We start from the raw sequence: 27222 nt of genomic DNA, 5'->3' as shown, positions 1-27222 counted from the left end.
AGGAAGTTTTCTGCCCAGTAAATTACTATGTGTCTCCAGTGTCAAGAGGGCTTAAAATACTGAGTTACTGGAACACATTTTGAAAGCCAAGATGTTGGCCAGGATTCTTGGGAAGCATGCAGAGGCCAGGCAGATCAAAATGGAGTTACTTTTGGTTTAGTGTGATTTTCCTTTATTTTGCTGCTTCTCTCCAGCAGGGTCCTAAAGTTAGATGGAAAGCTGATGTGATTGAGGGAAGGAGGAGAAACTGAGGTGCCTCTCAATCAAATATCCTAAATCTCTATGTATAAAGTAACTAGGGCCTTTGGTTCAAGACAAAATACAAGCTCTTAAACAGCCCCAGCAGTGCCCTAGAGCCACCTGCACAAGTTTGGAGCACCCACATTATGCCTGGCAGATTCTGAGTCTGATGAGGTGGTCATGAAAGCCGAAGCTTTGGGATCTGTCCATTTAGCAGTGGACTTCACCAAAAAAAAAAAAAAAAAAAAAAAAAAAAAAAAAAAAAAAAAAAAAAAATTTGCACCAGGAATATTAGCATGAAAAATGGTGTAATTTTCAGCTGAATGAGAGTATTTGACTTCACAGCTGAGGTCAGTGAGCTGTGGAAAGTGGCTCTTTTTGTAGGAATAAAATACTTTGTGTAGAAAGGGCAGGATGTGAATCTCCAGACAGGAGGGAAGACCAGCTTCTTCCCAAAACACATGTCCTGACAAATGGCCAAACACATGTGTGTCATACTTGGAGATGAGTAACTTGGAGACAGGATTAATGTCAGTAGGTCATGTAAAACACACTCAGACAAAGACACAAGAAACAGAAACTGCTACATTTAAAGAATTCTGTATAAACTGCAGGAAATTAAGGGTCGTATTTTGCAATACATATGATTTGATTTTAAGCTCAGAAGACAAGACTGAAATGTTTTTAGACTGTTACATGGCTTCACCTGTTGTAGAGCAGCATCTTCAAAAGGGTGTGCTGAGTTTGTTTCCTTTCTTTAACACATTGAACAAACCCAGAGGATACAAGAGAGACAGGAGATTGAGGTAAAATGAGCTAATCCAGCTGAGACAAATGGGGCAGGTGGGATCTGGGCCCTTGTGTATATTTGTAGCATGTTCCTATCTCCCCCATAGTGCAATACTGTGTGAATCTCCAGCATCTCTGAAGAGGTGTCCTGGTGTATTCTTCTTAACACAGTCTCCCATATTAGTAGTGGAAAGTGAACAACAAAGCATTTGGCAAATAGAACTAACTAGTGGAGGCCTCTGACTTGCTGGGGAATAGTGAGTTGCAGCATATGTTAGAGGCAACTATATCATGATCAGCAGTTACATGGCCTACTTTTTCTCTCAGCATTTCAGAATCCCCATTTTCCCCTCTGCTGTACCATCTGTGACAGACGGTTGGTAGTATTTAAGATTGTGACTTCTGGACAATCTGCAGAACCACTGCCTGGCTACAGCACATTTCACATTCACAGACCAGAGCAGCAGTCTGCTTTTTGATGTGTTTTAAACATCAACCTCTGGAAAGGTCAGCCTACAGGGCTCAACCTGTACGAGTGCAGGGTCTTTCTTTCTTAGCAGTTTGAAAAAAAGAACACTGCTTTTTCCAAACCAATGACTGTGTCTGCATTTCAGATTTGTGTTGAAGAGTATTTAAAATTAGTAGTTTAATTCTGTCCCAGTCTGTCCCCAAGACCATTCTGGAGCTGCCCCTGAGAGCTAACTGGTGTGTCCTAAGTATTTTAAGTCACCTGCTTAGGTAAGGATCTCCACTTTGCTATGGGCATTGCTGCCACAGGGAATATTCCTACTAATGGAATTCAGAGTGGCAGATTACCAAGGGTTAAAATCTTAACAGTGGAATTGTAAACCATGTTTACATTTTATTCTTTTTGTCTGCCCTCTCCTTCAGGTACGCTTTGGGTAGCCTCCATTGCCTGATGGGGATGCAGTTGTGTGGAAATCCTGATGGTCTGGCTTACAGTGGTGTTGTTTCTTTTCTAGGCATCTGGCCCTTCCCCCCAGACTGATGCTCCTATCTGGGGAGGAAATTAGGTTATTGAAATAAGGGTCATGCACAGAAGCAAAGAACCACAAGAATGCAATTTGAAACCAAGTTAACAATGAAATACAACTCTGGGTCTTGGCAGCTCTGCAGAAAATAGAATATCTTTTTAGCTTTGTGTTTGTGTTTCATGTTCCTTAGACCTTTCCCAGTGGTTTAAAATCCAGGCTTTTGCAACAATATTTCATTAAGTTCACTGCATAAATTGCACCTGCAGCTAATTGAGAGCTCATGTCCTCTAATCTTGACAGCCAAAGTGCGAGAAATCATGCACACAGGCACCCAAGTGGTGCAGCAAAACAAGCAGTCAGCTGAACACGATGACCTTAATGTTCACTGACTGAACCAAATCAGCCTCTTCCTCACCATTCCTGATTTGTGTGCACTTGAGCAAGAATTCATCGTTTCCAGGTGACAGTCTACTTCAGGTTGATTTTTAAAAGCATTTATCTTGTAAATGTGAGGCACGAGACCAAAGCTGGAGGACTTTAATAATTCAAGAAGAGTAATAATCCTTTAGTGATGCCTCTCTGGAGGAATGTGTGGTTGCTGGGTGTGAGCCTTTTGAAGTCTTAATTGGCAAGAGGTTCATCCCAGGTGTTCAGTAGCTACAGGAATGCAGTGGAAAAGAAACATAGTTGCAGACTGATATTTCTCTGTGTAATGGTGTGATTCCATCTAGAGCAGATTTTTCTTTCTGGTGAGTGCTGAGGGAACATTGGCTGTGTCCTCTGTGACCAGCTGCTGCAAAATGTGGCCGATAGACTTGGCACATCAGATTGTGAGTTGTTCTAGGTGAGTGCAAAGAATTTCAAAACTGAATAGCTTAGTGTTTTCAGTGCTGCCTGTTTTTGTCCTGTGAGATATTTTTGTAATTTTAGATCTCTTCAAAGACTAGGACATATTCAAGTTTTTCTTTGAGCTGAACCTAGGTTAGCAGCATAAGCACCTTCTGTTGTTTTGATTTTTTTTTTTTCCCAAGGAGAAGAAATTATTTTTGTCCCTTGACTTTAGTAGTTCCTTTTGTCTGTGAAAAAAAAAAAAAGAGTTGGTGCAAGCATATGCCAGCTGCTATTCAGCCTCACAGCCTCCAGATTTCTTCATGGTGCCAGCAGTGCCCTGCCCAGGGAGTGTCCTGCAAGGAGCCATAGTGATTCCTGTTTGTGCCTGAAGGCATGTACAGGACAACCAAGGGATCAGGACCAGCCAGCCTGGGTTTGGGGAAGACACCTGATCTCCTTCTATGGCAAGGTGACCTGCTCAGTGGATGAGCACTGGAGCAGGCTGCCCAGGGAAGTGGCTGAGTCACCATCCATGCAGGTATTTAAAAGACATGCAGATGTGGCACTTTGGGACATGGTTTAATGGAGGACTTGGCAGTCCTGAGTTAACAGTTGGACTTGATGATCTTAGAGGTATTTTCCAACATAAACAATTCTCTGTTTCTATGTAATTTGATTTGAGAAGAGCTTAAAAGCTTATGGAGAGATTCTGCCACAAGCGGACAATATACTTCTGTGTTTTTCTTCAGAATTTAAACATATGCTCAATTTAAGCCACAGTTTGTGAAAAATTATAACTGATAATTGATTGCAGTCTTTACTTTGAAGCTTCAAACCCCCTAAAAGAATATTATTGTAACTTTTTTTTTGCTTCCTTCATATGCACCCTTTTGGGCTACCATTCATCTCTGAAGGAACCCACATCTTACATTCTTTTCTGGTCTAATTACCCTGTATATAAAAAACCCTATTTGAGTCACCCACTCAAAATTAGAACATGTGAGAATTGAAGTAGCCATGAAGCCTTCATGCTGTACTGCGACTGTAGGTGACAGCCTTTAATTATGTGACCACATTAATTTCTCCCCTTCTGCAGTTCCTGAGGGAGTGAGTAGACTTGTCAGGTAAGCAATTAAGTAATCCAAATGCTAGCATTTTTGTATCATCTTCACAATCCAGAAGAATACTGCTCAATAGAGAGGTCACTGAGGTGTAAAAACATTTCATATAGGCCTTTAGCAAGGAAACAGGTTTATCTTGTGTACAATCCCTGTAATTGAGAGAGTATAATTTTATGGGTTTATGCTGCAATTAACACACCATTGACTTGCAAAGAATGTAACCTTTTTATTTGCAGGGGTAAGCCTGTATTTTACATATGGGTTAGTGACATATGTTTGTTTGGATTCACAGCACCACCTGATGGCTGAAGGCCCATCTCTGGGTTTGGGGATGCTCTGCATCCCTTTGGTTCAGTTTCTGTTTAAAGTGAAAACAAGAGTATACACTGATGCCATTTCTGTTTGCTGCAGGGCACAAGGAATGCTGACTCCTGATGCACAGTGAGCTCCTGTAAAGCTTTGTGTATCTGCCTGGGACTATTAAAATGAATATTTAATGTTTTAGAGGTGTTGGGGTTTTTTTAATTTAAGCTCCTTGAATAAAGCTTCAGAAAAGATTCAGGTTTCTCATAACACTTCCCAGGAAGTTATGTGAAGAGGTGGAAACCCTAGATATATTGTGTAGAAATTCCCTCTGGTGACGTGATGACCCAAATATTTTGACCAAGCCTGTAAGGTCATGTCAGTACTGGTGAACACCTCTGGCAGTGGGGTGGGGATAAAAGCTGCCCATGGGTCATGGCCAGCCTGGGCTGCTCTGTCTACATCCCCAGGGAAGGGGAATGTCTGAAGGAGACTTGGGGCCACCCTTGCCTCAGCTGTCATAGGATAATAAGTGCTGCAGAGCACAGAGGAGATGACCCCGGTGCTGCCTCAAAGGGCTCATGCTGCTACAAATCAACCTACCTGTCAAAGCACCTGATTTTAACAGCCTATTTAATACAAAAATATCTTGACATATGCAGCATTTCCAAATGTCAAATCACACAGTCCTTGCTCTGTGGAGCTGGAAAAGAAAAGCAAATTTAAAGGCGAAGGAGAATCAAGGCGGGGAGCCTGAGCAGGAGTGTTCTTCCTTGTGTGGCACAGCCTGAAACAGATTTGCATAGTGGTGGGTTTGGGGGAGAAAGGATATGTAGGAGGAGGTGGATTTGTGCTCAGTGCAACCATTAACTCTAATGGGTTATCCATGCAAATCCTCCACATAGTGAGAAGGGAATAAATCTCTGCCTGTAAAGCCGTAATGCAAGAATATTTGTTAAATACAGAATAGTGCGAAATCAATTCCAATAGCATTCAACCTTTCTAATCTTTTATTAACCATTATTTGTGATGTTATTAATAAATCATAAGCTGTGCTGAAGGAATTTATTGGATAAAATTAGAATAAATGCTCTGCAGTGTTTGTGGTTAAATGTTCAAGTGCAATTCTTCTAAGATTTATAAACAATTTATTCAAATTTATAAACATTTCTTCATATACATATTCTAGATTATTTTTTTTAAACTCTTATTGATCTTACAGAACTAAATTTTGGTCATGTTGAAGTTGATGGGAATTCTGCCCAGGAGAGCAGCAGGATCCCAGTGAGATTTATGCATGTGCCTGATGCTGTGTGATAGAAAAGAATCTAATGGAAAATTTTGCCAAATGGGACCAGGAATGAATGCAGTCCAGGGAAACCCTGTTTGCAGCACTTGCCATTGCTCAAGCAAAATCCTTTGTTTCCTTCACTGCCTCTCAATCACGCTTCTAATTATTATGAAATGTATTCTGAGAAGTGTAATGAAGAGCTCTGTTTTACAAGCTTGAAATTAGAGGATCACTCCCTTGATACTTCAATTCTCGAATGTTCAGCTAATTTGCAGGTGCCCTGGCCTCATTAATGACTGCACTACAGAAGCAGGCTATTTTCAGGTGCTTCCAGGAGCACAGCAGCTCCAGCACTGTGCTGGTTGGGCTTTAACACACAGCTTTGTAGCCTTGTATGGATCACTGCAAAAGGAGTCAAGGGTCAGCTTGGATTCCTGTGCTTTTCATTTGCTGTCTGTCTGTGGGACTGTGCAGACCATAAGGAAATTCAGTGTGGCTGTGCATAGGGGCTGCAGTTTGTCTTGGCTCTGTGCCATGCCTATAATTTCTACAAAATGGACCCAAAATCTTCAGGTAAAGATTTTTTTATGGCAAGATAATAAAAAAAACCTATGCTCTACCCAGATTATCTGCTGGAGCAGGCAGAGAGAAGGACTGGAAAAAAAAAATCTTTAAAATGCAGAGAAAGAGGGAAAATGAACAACCTGGCAGCTTTCTCTAGTCTCAATCTGTCACATATTGACCATCCTGGATCTTGACTGGAGTGGTGGTTACTGCTGCCCTAGAGCCAGCATGGGACTCCTGAGCAGTCTGTGATTCAGTGATCCCAGAGTAAGCAAAAAACCTCTCCCACACAGCTCAGTGCCCTGGTATCTCCCTGCCCTGGGGAAGTGTGTGAGGTGGGGATGTCAAGTGGTGAATGTGTTTTGGAGACAGTGTTACTTGCAGACATGAGATGCTGGGTGGTGTGGAAGCATGGTACCTGCACAGATTCCCTGCATCTTAGACTAAATCAGAAAGGGGCAATGGGATGTGAGCAAGCTGTGGGAGATCAGAAGGGGGTGTTATTAGGGAAGAGGGAGTTGGGATGAGCTTCCCACTGTATCACCCATGCAGATGTATTACTCATGCAGCCACTAAAACACACCATTCCTGGCAAGATAACCTAGAGATTGTATATATGAAAAATACATTCTAAACAGTGACTTCCTGAATTATAATGATAATGAGCTTTACTCCCAGGCAAGAAGCTTTTGAGAAGCAATGCATGAATTGTATTATTTACTCTGCTATGCTGAAATAATTCCTTTTGTTTCCACAGGCCGCTGCTGGCTGGATGCTTTGGAGCTTGCCCTGCGCTGCTCCAGCCTCTTCCGGCTCGGTGCCTCCAAGCAGGGCAAGGATGGAGAAGTGAACTGCTCCAGTGATTCTGCACATGCAGGGCTCAACCACCTCTTACACACCAGTGCTATGTCAGACCAGGAGTTCTTCCAGTAAGATTTGGGGCTGTTCGTTGCTCTTTAATGCACAGAGAGGTGTCATATGGCACAAACTGGAGCATCATCTAGGCAGAGTCCACCAAGGGGATCTGTTTAAAATCCAGCCTGTGTGTTCTGCTGCTGCATCCCTCACTAATGTATGGGCTTGGTGTTGCCACCTACTGCTTGAACACACGGGCTGGGGGAAATCTCAGCTGTATTTGTTTGTACATAAACAACTTTCTTCTGTCCCCTGCTTGGGCCAAAATGTTGTCTGGGAATGCCAGCATGAAAAATGGCTTGCCTGAGTAAAGATTGCACAATCTAGCTGCTGTAGTTACACAGACACAGTCACTAACAATGTCTGTGTGTTGCTAGCCCATATGGCTCTGAGTCTGATCTATTTTTTAATAATGTGTACTCTTCCCTAGTAATACTGCGTCATAGTCAGCGGAGTGCACACACTGCATCCTTAGCTTTATAATTCCTTTCTCTCTCTGCAGGAGTTTTGAGGGGTATCCAATTTTTTCCTTGATGAATCAGAGAAATTTTTACATAAGGGGAGGAAAGTCCCTACAGCCTCCTTTCTATTCATATTCCTGGTATTACTGCAGCATTTTGGAACATCAAAACTCTACACATTAAAAAGCCCCAGGCCTCGCTGTTGTTTATAGCTGAATAAGCAACTTCAAAAATCCTCCTGGCATAGACATTTGGCCTTTGGTGTGAGAACTGGGAGAGGTAGTATCTATTTCTAGTTCTGCTGATTGGAATTTGACTTTTAGAGTCACAGCAATGCACCATTGGTTATGCAGTTTCTAGGGTAGCAATTCTTGCAGTCTGCAAAGATGATGCCTTGCAGAGCAGGACCTCACCTTTAAGGGTTTTCTTGGTCTCTGTTATAACAACAGCAGGGGTCTGAGTCCTCTTTGGAGTGTGAAGGTCTCTCTGGCCCCATGGGACCAAAGGGATGGCAGCATTTCAGTCTGCCCTTTGCCCTGATAGGATCTGCTAATCCCAGCATGTGTTCTCCAGTTCTGCTGTATGGATTTTTATCTGGAGTTTGAAGCGAGCTTTACTGAAGAGAAATGGAAGAAGAAAAGGAAATCTAATCTCTTACCACATCATGTGCCCTAGTACTTGAGCTAGTAGACTTCTTTCATAATTCTTTCCTTATGCCTGGGAGTCTCTGTGCTCACTGTGATAATGAATTCAAGAATGCACTGGACTTGTTTTTTGGCTGATGGATGCGTGTACAGAAATATACATAATATTAAAATGGAGCCTTTGGCACTGAGAACCTTCAGGCAAACCCATGGCTACTGTGAGCTGATGCAGAAGATAGGGTTAAAACTGTAGTAAAGTATTTCTTCAGAATATGATGTCTGAATGATGCCTAAGTGATGCCTCTATTTCACCTCTTAGTTGTCCAACTTCAAAAGCCCTCTTCAAATATGGAATTCAGTAGTAGCAGCACACATGGCAGGGTTTTCAGCAGGACAGAGTACCCACAATTGCAACCAGATACTTCTTAAAGGCTCATATTTTAGCTGAGTCTGGTTCAAGCTGGGCATTCAGCATGTGATCATCTGAACAGTAGACTCTCCTTTCTGAGTCCTACCGCTATTGGGAATATGTACCCAAATTCCTCAGTGCTTAAAGCCCAGGGGAGTCTGAGGGTTGCAGGACAGGAGGATGACTTGCTGTCATCCCTGAAGAAATGAAGAATATTTAAATAAGAGAGAATGCAAACCCCAAACTGTGCAAGTGCTGAGCAAAGTGGGTTTGGTTTGCCAGTGACAGTGGATTGCTCACAGGGATTCAATCATTCTAATTAAATGCTTTCCCTACAGGGAATCTTACCAATTAAATTGGCATGCCGTTGTTAGGGGGGCAGTTAATTACATTTAACTCTATCTTCAAATTAGCCAAACTACTCTGTCAAGAACAGAAAAAGAAAGGGAAGATGATGGATATTATAGGGAGAACAAAACCCCCTGGGAGCTGGCAAAGGCAGATTTTCTGTTGAGCCAAAGTTGCATTTGTCTGCTGGCTGCTTTTCTCCTTTCCTGCTGGGAAACAAATCAAGATTATACAGTGATTTCAAAATCCATGTCTTTAGTAGCATATAAAAATGAGGGAGAGAACCGTGTGGGTGAATCAAAGGCTTAAATACTGTGTAAATCAGTGATTTTGGACAAGAGACTTTTAGGGCACCAGGCACTCTTTTTTTTTAATATGAAGTTGTATTTGTTGTGGCTTCCATGTCTTATCTTCAGTATATCCAGGAATCTGGCTGGTTACTTGTTTGCAAGAATCAAAGTTTTTTCTTTGCTTTATGTAGAAGAGCAGTATCAAACCAAAGAAGTCCTAGTCACCAACTGATATTTTCAGGAATGCCACTTAGAGAATAAAGCACTGCTGTAAGAGAACTCTAATATGCTGAAACAGTAAATTAGCCATGAAAACTGCCAGGTTACCTAAGTTTATGGTGGAAATCTAGCGCTGACTCTTAGCATAGTCATTCCCCCTGCCAGCTTTTGGAGTCTGGTCCAAATCTTGTTGGAAGCCCTTGGAAAGCCTTTACACTGATTGATTGGCCAAGCTCACGGCATGGCTTTGTTTTTAGTATATCACACATGTCACTGTTGGGGACATGAAAGAACCACACACTCACCAGTCAGGTTGAAGTGAGGAAGAGAAGGGCAGTTTATTATGATTTAGGGTTTAAATAGGATTTGGAATTTGGTCAAGAATTGGTAGATGAGAGGAGCACCTCTCTGACCCCAATGGTCAATTCAGAAGTCTATCGCCGAGAAATCTGAAAACAATCTACATTGTTTTGAGAAACTCCGGAAGAAATATGTAAACAATCATCAGAAGGCTAAAGAATCAAGGCCACAACACGTATTCAGTGGTGATTCTCTTTGGAGGAAGAACTTGCGTGCACTTCAACATCTCATATTTGATACTCAGAATGAGAAGCACCGGTTTTCGTTTTGATTCCCCAGAGTGGTTTTGTGGTTCTGGATGTTTTAAGTTTTGTTAGTGGTGGTGAGTAATCAGGGCACAATTTGGGGTTTCATATGAATCTGATTTCCCTCTTGGACTAAATCTGAAATCTTTGAAAAATACTAGGGTGGGGATGGTGGTGGTCGTGAGAGAAAACTAAGAAAAGAGTAATTTATTCCATTAAACTTCAAATATCTCCCAAATGTGAAACTGGAAAACTTGCTCTTCTCACAAATGTGAAATAGAAACAAGTCCTACTTCTCAGCCATGAACTAAAAGCCTTAAAATGAACTGTTCTTTCAATTATTTTTTCCCCATGGAGAAGACTTTCTCTAGGTAAAGGGAGCAAAGCAACCACAGATAACACTCACATGTTTACCTGACCATTAATTGAAAAATTAAGAAATAAATTAGGTATTTAAATAATCAAAAACTAATATTTTCCTGGACACACCATCCAGGAAACAGCTGTGGTGAGGAATCGTGGGATAATCTCTCCAGATAGCTCCTCATCTTTTTTTCTGCTTTATTATTTTAAATTCATGTGTGTGTGATCTGTGCCTCCAGTATATTTGGTTATCAGTCATTAGATTTGCTGCTTGCTGGCTAAAAAAAGAGAACTAACATCCTGACACTAGAACAATGAAGATACATAACGTCTGATAGCAAATTATTAGTGCTGGTCATTGACTCTGATTTATGATCTTAGTTTTATGGTACAGTACAGCTGTCAATTAAAAACCCTTGTGGTTTGTATATATGAACACTATATATATGTGTGTGTGTGTATATATATGTATATGTATATATATGTATATGCAGACATACATATATTTACAAATGGAATTAAGCAAAAGATTTTCTAAAGGCACAGAAAACTCTGGATGACACTTCCAGGAAGACTCTAGAAACTAAGCTCTGTCAGAAACTGAGCTGTGGCTGTCACAATGTGATTTGCTTGGCAAGTTAAAAATCAGGAGTTTATTTCAGTGCATAGTTGGAAGTTGATATCTTCTGAAAAGCTGATGCCAGCTCTGCATTCTGATTCTTCTGTTGCTTTTTTTTTTTTTTTTTTTTTTTTTGTTTTAAATTTAATCTGGCTCTACCTAGCAATGCCTAGTTATCTTTTTAAAATAGAAAATACCAAGAAGGGGGAAAGAGCAAGCATGAGAACTTTCAGCACTGTGAGAAGCTGCCCATCATAGAGAAACTTGACACTTGAAAGAGCATTCCCATGTACTAAGAAATCTTGGAGAGGAAGAGAGACTGGAAGAAGTTACGCAACTTCTAGATCCAGGGCTGGCTTAGATCCTCTGAAACCCTTTGTATAGCTGGGAATCTTTTTTTATTGCTCTGTCCAAAAGCAATTTTTCATGAGGTCTCAGTAAAAAATGTTCAGAGGAAGGACAAGATGAGAAGCTCAGTAAATGGGAGTTAGGCCAGGCCATGGAAGAGGTAATGTGTCTGCAGACATGAATAAGGATAAATAAGGAAACTGTTTCCCATGATAGATACCACTTGAAAAAGGTGCATTTAGTGAATACTTTTCATCACCTGACCTCTGGCCTGTTTAATCATGTTTGCTATCTGTCATATGAACTACATGTACTTTTTCAAATGGAGATGCTGTAGGTTACTTGAGAGAGAATTTTTAGCATTCTGTAAAGTCTGGATCACTGAGCATGAAGGTTGTTACAACTTCCATGCTTTCCCTTAGATGCTGTTATAATTAGGGAGTTCTTCTCACATGCAGTTGTTCACTCCATGCTTTCAACTCTGTTCTTCCATACAGCATCATCTGGGGGAAGCACATTCCCCAGGTTAGCCTGGTGGATGAGGGAGGGGTATGTGTGTGAGAAAATACTTGCATCTGTTAGTTTTTAATTTGTCTGTTCTAGTGTAGGTCTGACTTAGGACCACCCTCTATTGAAATAAAATAGCAAAAGCACTGAAAAGAAAATTTATCCCATAATGTCATATTTTTCACATGTGCTGCAATCCACTGATTGGCTTCTGTAAAGTGAAAAATCACTCCTGATGGATACTTCAGTTCTCTAACCAGCAATGTAGAGTTGTTGGAATGCCCTTGCTTTGTATCCTTCTGGTCTCTGGACTCCCATCCTGAGCCAGCAGCAGGGCTGTGTAAGGGTGGGAAAATGGAGCTGGCACATTTTGAAAAGTGCAGTTTGGAGGGGGAAATTTGGATGGAAAATATCTCACTCTTTCTGTGATAAAACCCTTATTATTCAAGAAATCAATGTCTGAGACTGTCCTGGTCTGCACACCCTATTCTGAGTCCTGGGGGTGTTTTTACTGTGGTTAAAAAGCCTTAAGCAACGTGGCTTTGTAAATCAAACTGAAGCAAGTAATGAACTGTGCATTGCAGATTGAATGAATCAACCCTGGAGAACAACCACCATTTGGAAAATGATGCTTTTTCGGACAAGTCAGAGAGAGACAACATAGAGGAGTCAGAGAATGAAGCACAGGAGAACAGCCGGAAGACAAATGAAAGTGAGAGTGATCAATCAGAAATACAGGGAGAGATCTCTCCAGGAAGTAAGGGGACCACTTATATTGAACAAGTCTATGAAGAATTTGGAGAGGTAAGAAAACAAAAATCTTGATTGCTGCTCGTTCCTGTTAAAATGTATCTGTTCATAGTATTTGTCATTCAGCCCTTTAGTTGTACGGCAGGTAACAGCCAACTTTATGAGTTCTGGTGTTTTACAGATAAAGCAAAGCACAGTTTTCTGCTAAATTATGTGGTGTTATCGTGTGCTTTAATAATTTTGCATTATGAACAGCAGCTCTGCTCCTGTGCTTTGGTGTGTTTCCAGCATCAGTGATTGCTTTAACCAGTTATTGCATTAAAGATCTGCACAGCATTGGTGCATTTGTGGAGCCAGCAGGAGAGGGGATTATTATCCTAGGCATGTGTCCTGGCCAATTAGGGTACTCAGTCTTTGTGTGATACAAAATATGACACTTCTCTTTTTTTAATATGCGTGGAACATCCTCCTTTTTTTGTGTCTGAATGGAGCATTTCAGCCACTTGATTGCTAAATGCCAGTTGCTTATCTGAAAGCCATTTCTCATGACATTTAACAGCAGGAGGATGCATTTCTGTTCCGCATAAGAGCCTCGCTAGCTGGATGTCACTGTGACACCCCTGAGGAAGGCAGTGGTGGAGAGCTGGGGCAGCCAAGTGTGCTGTGTGAGAATTGGTCTGAGCAGGCAACAGAGGAGCTCTGCTCTGAGCACTCACTTGCCTACTGCTTTGAACAAGGGAGCTGATCTCTTGTTGGTCTTCTTCTTCAAAGAAACGCACTGCTGGAAAGCTGCTTTTTCCTTAGAGTCACAGAATCATAGAGCAATTTACATTGGAAAAGACCCTTAAGATCAAGTCCACTTATTAACTCAGCACTGCCAAGTCCACCACTAAACCATGTCCCTCAGCAGCACATCTACATGGCTTTTAGGTATCTCAAGGGATGGTGACTCCATCACCATCTGTTCAAGGCCTGTTCCAATGCCAAACAATCCTTTTAGTGAAGAAATTTTTTCTAATATCTAATCTAAAGTTCCCCTGGCATAACTTCAGGCCACTTCCTCTTCTCCTTATCACTTGTTACCTGGAGAAGACACCAACACTCCCATCTCTGTAACCCCCTTTCAAGTAGCTCTAGAGAGTGATAAGGTCTTCCCTCAGCCTTGTTTTCTTCAGGATAAACCATCCAAGTTCCCTCAGCTGCCCTTCACAGGACTTGTGCTCTAGACCCTTCACCAGCCTCTTATGCTTTTTTTTAATGTTTTTCTGAAAGTGTACTACTAATACTGATGAAAAAAATATAGTCAAATATATCCTAATTACACCTAGCTTCTCTTGAGTGCATTTTTTCCCTCAAATCCCCTTGCAGACAGGCAAATTGTAACTGGATTCAAACAGGAGATTTTGAATATAGATGAGTAACTACGCAGCAGCAAAATGAAAACAAGCTTAACTTCTGTCAGCTGCTTATTCTGAAATGACCTTTCTTTACATGACAAACTTCTCCTAGAAGTGGTGGTAGGGCAGGCTGATGTTTTGGTGTTTGAGCAAACCTTATGGGCTAAACTGATGTGTGTATGTGGGTGTGTGTGAGAGAAAGAGAGAGATCTCTGCAGTTTTACATTAAAATAAGAAAAAAAATGTTACAAATCAAGTAAAAAGACTGCATTTCTGTTGGAGAGTGACACTTCATGTGGCATTAAATAAGGCTCTCTGTAGTGTGTGTCCTCAGGCACAGGTAGCATCCACTGGGTTTCCAAAAAGAATTGATGATCCAATGTGACCTTGCACAATGGGTGTTTTGTAAGATTACTTCAAGAGGTGGGGCAGTCATCACCTGGGCCATACAGGTAGAGCTGGTTGTTGAAGTTGAACTCACTGGTGAAAGGAACATAGACAAAAATAGGTTTTGTGCAATGATGTAGCTCCCGTGGGTGAAGATACATCAAGGTAAATGTGACAATAGTAATGTCACATCTTAAACTGAAGCTGCCCTCAGCCTGTGTGTGCAATTGGGGTGTGGTAGGACAAAGGTCATAAACTGACACTGTTAAATTTTTAGCTTGGCTTTGAGGGCTCATTTGAAAGGTGTGCACGTGGGTAGGTGTGTTGCTGTGCTCTTGGAAGGTGTTGGTGCATTTGGCCTTCCAGTTTTGCCTTGTTTGCAGTTGGAATGTGAAGGCAGAGACAAGAGTCAGAAGAACTCTGAGATTGCAAAAGCTCGTCTAGAATATAAAATAGACACTTCAGTAGGTAGACTGATAACAGGAAAAAACCCCATTTTTTCCAAGCTTGTAGTTTTAACAAGTTATAAAAAGAGTTATTATTTGAGGTTGATCACATCTTCTTGCACCTTCTTCTCTTTCTGTTTATGTCCATCCTGTGTGCAGTGATTCATTCTGAGTAACACTTTGTCCAGCAATTTCAACATGGCAATAATTTATATTGATAGTACATGCACACTTGAGAAGCTGGATAAATAATGAGAGTTCTGAGAGACCCATGTGCACTGTAAGGCCTAGGTGATGCTGTGGTATTCCATTCCTCCTTGGAGCTTCAAGGTGTGTATTGTATCAGACTGTCAAAAGAAGAATGGTACAAAAATGGAAAAGCAGTTGCAGTAATAGAGCTTTGTTGCTCCTCAGTTTGAAATTTCCTCAGCTTGCAAGCCCTGTAGGACTGGTAAGCTTGCTGTGACTGTAGGCCAACATGGTGGCAATGCTCAGGTGGTGAAAAAGAATGTTTAGTGATTTATACCACCTGAAAATCCTGTTGTGCTGTGCTCTTCCCTCTCCCAAATCAAAGTCAATTCCAAAAATGAATCCGTGCCCTTTTTCTCATAGAAATCTCTTGCCTAAAATCAGTAGAAAGCTTAAGTATTCTCTTTCACTGTTAAATTATGATGCCTAGGATGCATTAAAATGACATTTTTGTTTGAAAATTGAGTTTAATTTACCTTCTCTAGTGGTGTGAAAGGCCCATTCCTCCATGTTGCCCATATCGTAGACCCACTGAATGCATAGGAACTCCACAGGGCTGAAATCACAGCATAATCCCTGGCCTTTTTTACCTAGAGCAGGTAGGTAAAAAAAAACCTTTCTGCTGCAAAGAGCTCTGAGCAGCACTGGCAGGTGCTGGAATTTTTGTGCCCCTCACCTGGCAGTGGGGCCCTTGCCATATTGACACACATATTGAGTTTGTCCTGTCTAGAAGTTGGAGGACTTCTGTTCTCTGTCGATTACTTGTTTACCGCCTACGTTTTTCTCCATATCTCCTAGTGAATCTTATAATCTCTCACTGGAGGAGAATGGGACTGAGACGAGCTTCTTCTGTGCATCCACAAGGTCACAGGGATGCTGTAATAGCTCTGGGCATGTCCACACCTCCTGAGGGTCTGCAGTGCAGAGCCCCCTTGGTAATGTTGGTCCATGCTGCCCATCACAGCCCGGAGGTGTGTGGAGGCAGTGGCTCAGGAAGGAGCAGAGCAGAGCTGTGCTCCCTGCCTTTTGCCAGCCTTCACAGACACCCAGGGCTTTCTGCACCACCCACTTGATTGCTCTGGGGATTCATTTCTCCTGAGACATGGCTGATGTCTCTCTGCAGCAGTGTGGGTGAGCATTCACCCTTGTGCCAGGGCGTGGTGTGCATGGAGCTGGGACTCCCAGAGAAACTCATGCACAAGGAGTGGCTTTCCTGCTTGTGCCCTAAAGTGCCCTTTCCCTTTGCAGACAGGGGAGTCATCTCAGACAGAAACCGTCTCTGAGGAGAACAAGAGCCTGATGTGGATCCTGCTGAAGCAGCTGCGGCCTGGCATGGACCTGTCCCGGGTGGTGCTGCCCACCTTCATCCTGGAGCCACGCTCGTTCCTTAACAAACTCTCCGACTACTACTACCACGCCGACCTGCTCTCCCAGTAAGCAGCACACAGGGTGGGCCTGACCCAGGCACTTCTCCTGTACTTGTGAAATATCTCTTTGTGTGCCAGAAAGGCTCCCAAATAATACTGAGGTCACTGGCTTCAGCATAGATCAAGCCAGGCAGCAGCTGCAGTGACTTTTTAGAGATAGATTGCTGCCAGTGAGGGGCCAGGAAGGAAAAGTTAAACTCCAGACAAACCCACCTTTGCATATGGATGTGTTTGCCACTGTTGGCTGGAACTGGTGGGAATTCAGCCCATGCCTTGGAGTTTTGCTCAACAGAGCTGTGCCACCTCCTGGTGTACTCGTGTACGCAGGGGAATAGGACAGATAGCAACCAAAATTGTCAAGCACTTCTGTTCCCCAAAGCAATATAATCAGGATGGTTGATAAACAAATAAGAAACATCTTGTGAAACCATTGATGAGAGAGGCCTGCTGGGATCAGCAGAGTAGAAAATAGGAAATGTTCTGCTTCAAGATAGGACCTGCCTTCTGAATGAGATATGTCTAGTGAATCATAAAATCAGGATGCACAATATTTTAATAGCAGCACTAGTTACTCATTTTTATTCCACTTTCTCTGGGTAATTACAGAATCATGGTATATTGAAGCCTTGTTTGTGGTATTTGTACCATCTGAAGTTAAAGAAATAGTCCTCCTCAGTGCTGATATGTAAGAAGACTTCAAGAGGTTTGGAGGTTTTGATAAAAAAATGTTAAATTTGTGGTTCGGGTGATCCTTCTAAATGAATTTTGCAATAATTTACCCAAGTTTATTTTTAAATCTGACTAAATGGATGGAAATGCCAGGAATGCCTTTGGTTTGGTTTACTTCTTGCTTCATCTTTGATCATTGTTTGGAGCTGCTAGCTGAGATGACTTTTTGAAGTCCCTTCCAAGCTGAAATATTGCATGAAATCTCAGAATATTGATAGAGTTCATGTAGCACATCAGCTTTGAAGATCTTTTATGAAAGAGAGAAACAAAGAAAGAGACAAAAAAAAAAAGTCTTTGATTTTGATGCCATAGGTCTGTTTTTATTACTCACACTGTTCTACCAGCTGTGACTCAATGCTAGTGTCAGTGGCAACCCCACATTAACCTACTCCAATGCCCAATCAAAACCTGATGCACTCTAGAAATTTTATTGGTCTTTTTGCAGAACTGCAGGGCAAGGAATGCCAGTTTAACAATTTGTGTTGAGTGACATACATTATTGAAAAAATACATTTCTGCTGGGAGACACCTTTTTCACTGGCAGCAGCACAGAGGTTACTTCCCTTTAGTTGTGGGGAAATAGATTGAAATCGATGTTATTATACTGGTAGGAAACTAATGTGATGTGTGACCAGTATAAAGAACATTTTATGTTCTGTTCTGCAGGGCGGTCCTTGAAGATGATCCCTACACCCGAATGAAGCAAGTTTTGAGGTGGTATCTGTCCGGCTTCTATAAGAAGCCAAAGGTAAAATGAGCCATTAAATTGGGGTTGTAATGGGCATTGAAATCTTCTGCTGTGTTTTTTTTTAATTTCTCTATTGCCTCTCCTTTGAGACTTTGCTTCTGTTATTGCTCAGAAGACTTTGACCATTACTTTTAAAACTGGGGTTGCATTTGGTTTCAGAGTAGACAATAAATGCAGAATAGTGACAGCCAACCTCAGAGCCTTTGCACTGGACAGTTAGAAAGTAAAACTGGTCATCAACAAGTAACTTGCTCTGGGATGCAAGGCTTTTCCTTTTGCTGAAAGTAGGGCTTCTTTCTCTTTTCAGGCCAATTAGTACCACTGTGCCATGTCTCCACATCAGTTTGCCCTTGCTGTGTATAGTAGCAGCAATAATAAAGTTTGATCATCTTGTAAGGTTTTGATTGGGTGGTATTAAATATTAAATTGGTGAGAATAGCAGATTAATCCATGGCTCAGATGAAAAGATTAGATTAGGTTAGATTGGATTAGATGGATATGTATCTAGTTCTTCAGTTTTTACTCTTGTAATTGACTTAGTTTAAAACATCAGAGAAAAAAAAATACCATATTGTTTTGTGGCCATCTGTAGCACTGTACTGCAAATCTTCATTTGTAGCAGGTTTTGATTACTTGGTTTTTCAGGGGATAAAAAAGCCATACAACCCTATTCTGGGAGAGACATTCCGCTGCTGTTGGTTTCACCCTCAGACGAACAGTCACACATTTTACATAGCAGAACAGGTAAGTTGCTGTTTGGATGCTCAGGTGTTGCAAACACCAACCTGCTTGCACCCCCATGCATAGAAACACACTACTCTTCTCATCCTAGGAGAGGAACCTGGAGCTCTGTGTAAACAGGCAGAGCAGAACATGGGGTAAACTGGCTGCCGATCTTTTTTATTTGCAGATTTACAGCAATTATGTGAGGCTTGGTGGGCACTAAAGACTATAACAGCAGATCTCCCATATATAACATCAGCTTCTTCAATAATGACCTTTTCCATGGGATTCTGCCTTACTGCTTTCTTACTGTTAATAAAATGGGGGTTGTGTTGTCTCTGTCAAAAGGGGCATAAAACACACAACCAAATCCTTCTATCTTTTATTTCTAAACTTTCTATGATGATTTTAATAGGAGTGAATCAAGGGCTTATCTCTATGTTTTTGTGATTAAATGAAGGACAGATTTCATAATTTAACTGGCCTGACAAAGTGTAGTTTGAGATTTATAGTGTTAATAAAAGGATCTGAGAATTGTGAGGCCTTTGGTAAAGGGACTCTCAGTCGCACATACATTTTCCCCCTATTTAATTAGATCATTTTAGCTTTGTTAAAATTTTTATTTCAACCACTGCATGCATTTTGTGGAGGTTATTCAAATGCTGCTCTAAAGTTCTGCACTATTCATTTATTATCTTGAAAACCTTACACTCTACCTGTTGGCCTGAACGTGATCTCACGTGCACAAGCTCAAGAAAATACAAGAAGGGTGGGGGAGAAAGATTAGATGTATAATGCTCTAATACATAATGGTGTCATATGCTGTGTTCCCCCTTTAGTGTGCATCCCCCTCTCTGCCTGTCCTGTGCAGGCTGCTCTAAATGACCCCTGCCTGTTTTTATCCTAGGTGTCCCATCACCCACCAGTGTCAGCTTTTCACGTCAGCAATAGGAAGGATGGATTCTGCATTTCTGGCAGCATTCTAGCTAGGTCCAAGTTTTATGGTAAGGCATTAAGTCTAGGCCTCTCCCAGGTAACATTGTGGCATTGGTTTTGGTTTTTTTCTCAATCATTCCTGAGTGTACCGAGAATTAAGAACAAAGAAATGGTTGACAAATCTATCACCAGGATAGCCTAATTCCTTGTCTTGACTCTCCTGGGTCTTCCCCATTTCCACCATTTTAGTGTGACACCACTCTGCCGTTAAAAGAAATAAAAAATCAGATAGAAAGACTGAGAGCTTTAAAAATCTGCTTTTCAGAAGACAATGGCTCATGATAATGTGTGGGATTGTTGGTATGTGCTCCTGGATGAGCCACCTTACAGCTCTCTGGCAGCCAGCCAACAAACACAAAAGTCTCTGAACAGATCTGAACCTTTATCTGGCTCCCAAACTCCTGAGAGCTGAACCCCAGAGCTTCAAAATGTCCTCCAGTCATTTAATATCAATGTAAACAGCACAACTCAAGGCTATGAAACACTGTTGCGATTTGAAATAGTTTTGTTTGTTTAGACAATGATTTCTTAATTACTGTCCTCTGCTGAGTGTGTTTGCTGAAACACTTTTAGATAGTCTTTGCTGTCCTTCTGGCAATTTCTTTCCTTGTTTGGGATCATCCACAATCAGAAAAGTTGTGAGAAATGAAGGACCTGAGAAACTTCTAAGCTCCCATTTAATCTACCTGTTTAATCTACTGCTCTTTCTGTGCATGATTTGGAGAGTCCTGAATTATGAGCATTTCATATCTCTTCTTCCATTAGTGACCTACGTTTAAATGGAAATGCTTTTTCCAAAGTAGGAGGAGGGACAAAGTATAACAAGAATTTTTTAATGTGTATGTTTTTTAAATTCTAGGCAACTCACTTTCTGCACTGTTGGATGGGAAAGCAAAGCTTATGTTTCTAAGCAGAGGGGAGGACTATATAATCACTATGCCATATGCCCACTGTAAAGGTAAAGTATGACTCTTCAAATAGGAACCAAACAGAGTAAATTGTATCTTACTGGCTGACTTTGCACTGGCTCTCCCCTCTCAAGTAGCTGACATCACAGGGCATGATAACTCCAGAGCTCCCCATGAGTCACAGCACTCAGCAGGAGACCTTCAGTAATCCTCACTGAACTCTTTCTGGCTTCCCTGTGCACAGCCCAGGAGAGAATTGGGCCCGTCATTAGTTCTCACACAATGCAGCAGAAAAATACTGCATATATGCACTGCAGATAAGATAGAAAGAACAAGAGTACATTTCTGAGCTTCTTAGGATAATTTTTTTGTATAAACACTGAAATTGCTTGATTTATTTTCTGTCTTTTTGAGGATAAAAGAAATTCCTGGCTTCTCTTGCCATTTCTTTGTTATTCTAATCATTGCGTTTCTCAGAGTACGAGCTGCCTCAGTGAGGCTGGCACCTGCGGCTGTGTGGCTTTGCTGTGTGGTGCCACTGTGTGCTGAGCCTGGGGCGTGGCTGCTGATTCACTGCTCCTCAGGATGCTCTGTCTGCATTATTTCTACTGCAGAGTTAAAATCAGCAGTTGAATCCAATTTTGGGGGCTGAGTATTTTTTCATTTGGCAGACTGACTTTTAAGTTTATATTTAGAAGGGCCTGGGTACCTGAAAACAGTAACCTCATAATATCATGCCTCTTGTGAAGTATTCCTGTGCATGAATCTTCCTCTTACCAACTTTTATTTTTCTGCAAAAGACCTCTTCAGCAAGTGGTAAACATACATAAAAAGTTCCCTACATGACCTCTAGTCTTCCATATTCTGGTGAATCCCATTACAGCTTTTCTCATCTTCAGTCACCCTGAGAGAACTGGTGACTGACAGACTGGGTGTGTTTAAGTACCAGTATAAATGAGGTTGCTGGACACAACTTTCTCTATTTTTCCTGTCCCAGTTTCAGCTTGTTACAGGTGCACCTGTGAGTCAAGCTATCTCCTAGCTAGTGTTATAAATGGGGAATGTGGGCTCAGGGGGAGATTCTTCATGCTTATAGTAAACAGGTATTTCCTAGAAACCTCTGGTTCTGTATTTTAAAAGTTTAAGCCAAGTGGTGAATTTCACAGTGTGTCAGCAAGAGCCAGGTTGACTTGAGAAAGCAGGTTGCTTCCACTGGGGCCTCTCTTAAGCCTCTTTTTTTTCCTTTCAGGACTTTTATATGGTACCATGACAATGGAGCTTGGAGGAAAAGTTACCATTGACTGTGAGAAAACTAACCACAGGGCAGAACTGGAATTCAAGCTCAAGGTAAGATATATTGTGGCCCCATTTTGAGTGAGTCTCAGGCTTGCCCCTGTGCCCCAGGAAGGGTTTGACCATGCACAGCAGATCCTTTCTGTACCAGCAATATATGTGAGCATGAGAGCAGGGCCTGCCTGGAGAGGAGGTGTCACCCTGCTGTTGGTTTTGCCTTGTGCAAGTCAAATTGCAGGAGGCCTTAGTTTTACATCATCTTTTCATTCCAGGCTGCATTTTTTCCTGAAGGCTTGGCAATGACAGTGTGGCTTCTGTTTAGGCAGGGATAATTAGATTTGCTTGCAGAATAAAGTGAGTGTACAAAGAACTTGGAGGCAAGTTAGGATGTGGATCTTTGAGGTAGCTCTCCAGCAGCCATCATATCTGTACTCTTACCTTGCAAGCTCCACCTTGTGTTTCTACAGGACCTTGCCCTGATGGCAAGGTGCCTGTTGTCAGGCAGGTAATTCTGAGTTGCTGTCACACTGGCAAGTCTTGCATTGACTTGTTCATGTAGCAATTCCCTCACCTGGAAAGCCTGGTGATGCTAATTTATGGGATGCAGACAAAACTGAGACATCTTTGAGCATTCCTGTTATTACATGGGTTAAAATTTAGGAGGGAAAGTGATAGCCTGGAATGTTTTTTGGGCAGTTAACTTGCTTTTTAAGGAGCATCCATTTCTCTTCTGCTCCAGCAAGCAATTTCTTGCATGAGCATAAAATGAAAGGAGAACTGAGAGACTGCAGGACTTTAGAGTTGCAGCCTTAGCCAACATAAATGTGAGAGATCGCTGGATTTGGGGGAATCTTTTTCAAACTGTGAGTTGTTTGAGGGCGATAATACTTTTCTGTCTTTATTTGCTCTTACAAAGGGAACTCTTGCCTCGTGTGCTTCCCTGATATTTGTACATACTTGTGTTTAAAGCCTGTTCTTCCCATAAGGCTGGTGTACTGTGTTGAGGCCAGTGGGATATTTCCCTGACTTTGCTATCGTCTCAAACCTACAAACACTTTAGAACCTCAAGTGCTTCTTTTCTGGCTTGAAAACAGTATGATTCATCCAAATATTCTCATGATGCAATTACATGCTCTGCTTTGAGCATTTCCTAGCTGTCTATTTTAGTAGAATTGTGTGAAGTTGCAGATAAACCCCTTAACTTTGTTTTTAATTTGATTATGTACTAGTTCTCTGCTGGATTGCAGAGACTGATGCTTGAGATACATGTGATTATTTTATCCACGGGTGTTGTGTGAAGTTTGGGTTTATGTTGTTATTTAACACACACACACACACACAGAGAGAGAGAGAGAGAAAATATTTCTCTGCACAAATGTTTTCAGGAAGTGCCTGCTAAAATGTTGGAAGAGATGTGTTCTGTGACTAGAAGAGCTGCTCACACTCTCACTTGCATTTCCTGTGTTCAGCAACCGGGGTGGAATTTTCCATTGTTCTGGGATTTTTTTTCCTTGACTCTGGAAATATCTTTTTCTTTGGTCTGTGAGTTTGGTTTTGGTTTTTTTTGGCTGTTGACCAGAGATTCTTCATGCTGGAGACTGGACATACATAAAGTCATCAGCAGTGCCACACTCTTGCTGTCCCATGAGCAGGAAGAGTCACCATTAGTGCTGCTCCTTTCCTTTTGACAAGGGTGCAAGGGCTGTGATTTTGGGCAGGGGGAAGGAGTTGTCCATGTTCACTTATCCTGATGTCTGGCTGACAAAAAATAAGTGTATTTCCAATAAAGATGAGACCTTGCACTTCTGGGTTAATGCACATCAAGGCTTATCTCCTTATCTGCAGCTACAGTGTTTGTGATATTACAAACGAAAGGAAGGGGGCACAATGTGAGACAGAATCCATGTTAGAATTCATTCTGCCTTTCCCCAGAAACAGTGGAAGTCAAGCAGTTGCACTTTCCTTCCCTCCTGTTGCATCTCTGTGTTTGGCTCCCTTCCAGTCCTCACTAGGCTGACCACATTTGCTGTTTCTCTTCTCCCCTGACAGCCCTTCTTCGGTGGCAGCGCGAGCATTAATCAAATCTCGGGGAAGATTAAATGTGGAGAAGAAGTCCTAGCGACTCTCACTGGACACTGGGTAACTTTTGATAATCCAAGTTGCTGGCAGGATTCCAGAGAGCCTTTGGCAGGCTCCCTGTACTGGAGTGAGGGCTGGGAGAACCCTGTCCTGCCTCTTCCTACCAGCCCCAGGGCATGTAGGAAACCTGGGCCACACCTCTCAAGGTACCTCTAGAGGTTATTTACACTTCAATAGTCCCATACATCTGCAGTGTGAGTAATGCTGCACTCCCAGAGCCTGGGAACTCCCAAGCTGGGAACAGTAGGGGGTTCTCCATCAAAGCCAGTGGGTCTCTATTTAGGGTCTGAGGCTTAGGACAAGCACTGATGGCAGGAGATACAGTGTGTATTAGGTGTGATTGTGAAGATCTTGAGGCTGCCTTTTGTCTGATGTGTTCAGTACTTCCCCAGTTAGATCAGGATCAGGGAAGAACTTAGAGGGTTCAGAATTTATTATTTTCACATCAAACCTTTATGGTATAAGGCAGTTACTACCCTGTTCATCAGCTGAAGGACAGAGACATCAATTCAGTGATGGTGTTCTCTCTATGGCCAGCTCGGAACAGTCAGTAGAGCACCTGGCACCTTTATGTACCAATTACACACAAATGGTTCACTCAGAGCCACCTCAAGGCAAAATCCAACAAGAATATGCATAGTGAATGATGTAGCCTAATTTTGATTGGAATTTGTGCATCCACTATGTACAGGTGATTCACTCAGAGTCACCCTCAAGGCAAAATCCAGCAAGAATAAAGTTGCATAGTGAATGATGTAGTCTAAATTTGATTGTAACTCCTAGTACCTGAAACAAAAGCAGTGAACCTTGGCTTTAGGCTGGACATTTGGGTATTTCTCTGAGCAACATTTTGGCATCTACATCATCATTACAGTTGGCCTATGCTCCCTTTCCAGTCTATAGAAATTGCCATTTCTGAGACAAGACTTGTCTCATCTGAAGGAGGTATTTAAAGTAGGCCAGGTGAAATGTGCCTGGATAAAGTCCTTACTATAGTGAGGTCCTAAACACAGAGTAGCCTTTGGTACTGGACTTGTTCTGTCAGGCAATCAGTCTTTTTACATAAAAAGCTAATGACCATTTTGAAATTGGGAGATTTGCCTGCCAAGATCTTCATTGAACACTAGAAGCTGGGTAATTGTAAAAGTCCTTTATCGCATCATTAGATTAGTCCCATGAAGGCAAAGTTATACAGTCCATAGCAGTATGCAAAAGCCTTCTAACATAAAGTTTCTAAGTCCCAAGCAGAAGTAGCAGCCACAGCTGCAGTAAAGGCAGCAGTAGTCTGTGTCCCTTGAGCATGTTATCAGTAGTAGTCCATGCAGTAGCAGCAACAGTGGCATCAGTGTTTCCATGAGTCCTCTGTGTGCATGTTCTCAGAGTAGTGCATTTTATTCTAATTTTAGCCAATTGGGTACATACATGATTTTTCTATATCCTTGCTGGATCAATCCTAAATTAAGATTGGTGTGCGTTAATTTTTGTAAATTCCTATACATATTCTACATATATAGTTCTGTCTGTTCCATCTAGGAATTTCTAGCAAGGCTACATTATTTTTATTATGACTAGAATTTAACTAACTTTGCAAAAGGCAGTATCACTGAACTATAAACTAGGTGCTAGGTCTCTTTCTTACTAACACAGGCTCTCATTTCTAAGGCACTTAAAAATCCTCTATTTATTTAAAACTAAACTTGCATTTCTACTTCATGTCTGTGTGAATTTATGTATTTTAGTTTTTCTGAAGGTTTTAACTCAGTCCTCACATCTCTGGACACTCCTGGGCCTGTATGAAGGGGGCCCAGGGAGATTTGTACCCCAATATTTGCCCTTTCTAGGCATGTACAAGGGATTTGCTCCATTGTGAGCTCCCTGTCCTGCAGGATGAGCCCTGTCAGTGGTGAGTTGTGCTGGGCTGTGGAATACCTTTTCTGTGGTGGGTCCTGCCAACACCACTTGTGAGAGCCCATCATCCAAGGGCCCTCCTGAGCCACAGGGCTGAGTGCTGCTCAGCTCCCAGCCTTCTGCTTATACACTCCTCCCTTCATCTTTGTCCTGGTTGGTTGTGGTGCACAAAACTGTAGTGATGTATAAAAGAAGTTAAATGGTTTTGGAACGGTGACTCTGTAAGCTGCTGCTTGCAGCTGTGTGCTGGCCATGCAGTGGGGTAGGGACGGTGTTGCTTCTCCTCCCTCCACACTGGGGGTACTGGTCTGCTCTCCTGGCTTTTCTCTGACACCATCCAGTTTCCTGACAGAAATCCTTGCATCTGAGTGGTAAATTATCTGCCTTAGGACATGAAAACCCACCTGAATAAAGAAGAGAAGCAAATCCCAATGCTTCTCAGTCCTGGGGTCACAGCAGCAGCTGAGTGCTTGTATATGTTTGTTAGAGATGCATGTAATGGTGCTTGATAATGCCTGCCTACCTTGTCCTGTCCACACTGGGGTCTCTTGGGGACTTGGGATCAGTCTTGAAACTAGCATATTGGAGCATGGGAGAGGAAGTCCTGAGAGAGACTTTGGAAAAAGGAGACGGGGATCTTGTTTATATGTGCTGGGTGGTAGGTGGGAGAGATAGTGGTGAAAAAACAATTTCTTAGGGCTTCTGTGGGCACTCAAGTCTGGGGACAAGACTTAATAGAAGGAACCAGGGCCCTTTCTACTCTGATCAATGATAAATGCAGCCACTCTTTCTGGCAATGCCTTGCCTCATTCATTTCAGAAAATTTCAGGAAGTGGTCAGTGAGATTTTATCAGATAAGGGAGGAAAGACGCCTCCTAACCAACAGGTATCCCGTATCATCATCCAGGAGGAACTTTGATTTTTCAGGATTAATTTCTGCCTTGGTTTTTTGACTGTCATTAATTAATTTAGTTTTCCTTCTCAGGATGGAGAAGTGCATATGAACGAGCTGAAAAATGGGAACACAGAAATGTTCTGGAACCCAACCAGCGAAGTGCGAAGGCAGAGACTGAAGCGCCACATTGTGCTGTTTGAGGAGCAGATGGACTTTGAGTCAGAGAGGTAGGAAGCTTGGGGAGCATCTCACTGCTGCTTCGCCCCTGGGAGTAGGGTTCTGATCAGGAGGGCTCCTCCAATTCCTCAGCACAGTCCTGGAAAGGCAGTGACCTGCTTTGTCAGCGTGAAGTACAGCTCTGAAAT

General features: G+C 42.1%; 1 protein-coding gene across 6 annotated transcripts in view; it reads left to right on the top strand.

Annotated features, from left to right (window-relative positions):
- Positions 1 to 27222, top strand: part of OSBPL5 (oxysterol binding protein like 5) — a 175043-nt gene that overhangs the window by 139028 nt on the left and 8793 nt on the right. For all 6 annotated transcript variants that reach the window (XM_083863481.1, XM_083863486.1, XM_083863483.1 and 3 more), the window contains 10 exons: positions 6892 to 7063; positions 12447 to 12666; positions 16340 to 16524; positions 17914 to 17995; positions 18641 to 18739; positions 19626 to 19722; positions 20574 to 20672; positions 21872 to 21969; positions 23965 to 24054; positions 26948 to 27084. In XM_083863481.1, the coding sequence (XP_083719607.1) occupies positions 6892 to 7063; positions 12447 to 12666; positions 16340 to 16524; positions 17914 to 17995; positions 18641 to 18739; positions 19626 to 19722; positions 20574 to 20672; positions 21872 to 21969; positions 23965 to 24054; positions 26948 to 27084 (1279 nt within the window). The remainder of the gene's footprint in view (positions 1 to 6891; positions 7064 to 12446; positions 12667 to 16339; positions 16525 to 17913; positions 17996 to 18640; positions 18740 to 19625; positions 19723 to 20573; positions 20673 to 21871; positions 21970 to 23964; positions 24055 to 26947; positions 27085 to 27222) is intronic.

The sequence above is a fragment of the Zosterops lateralis genome (assembly GCF_965231275.1).
Source record: "Zosterops lateralis genome assembly, chromosome: 6".
Lineage (NCBI taxonomy): Eukaryota > Metazoa > Chordata > Aves > Passeriformes > Zosteropidae > Zosterops > Zosterops lateralis.
This window is presented reverse-complemented; position numbering and strand designations above follow the sequence as displayed.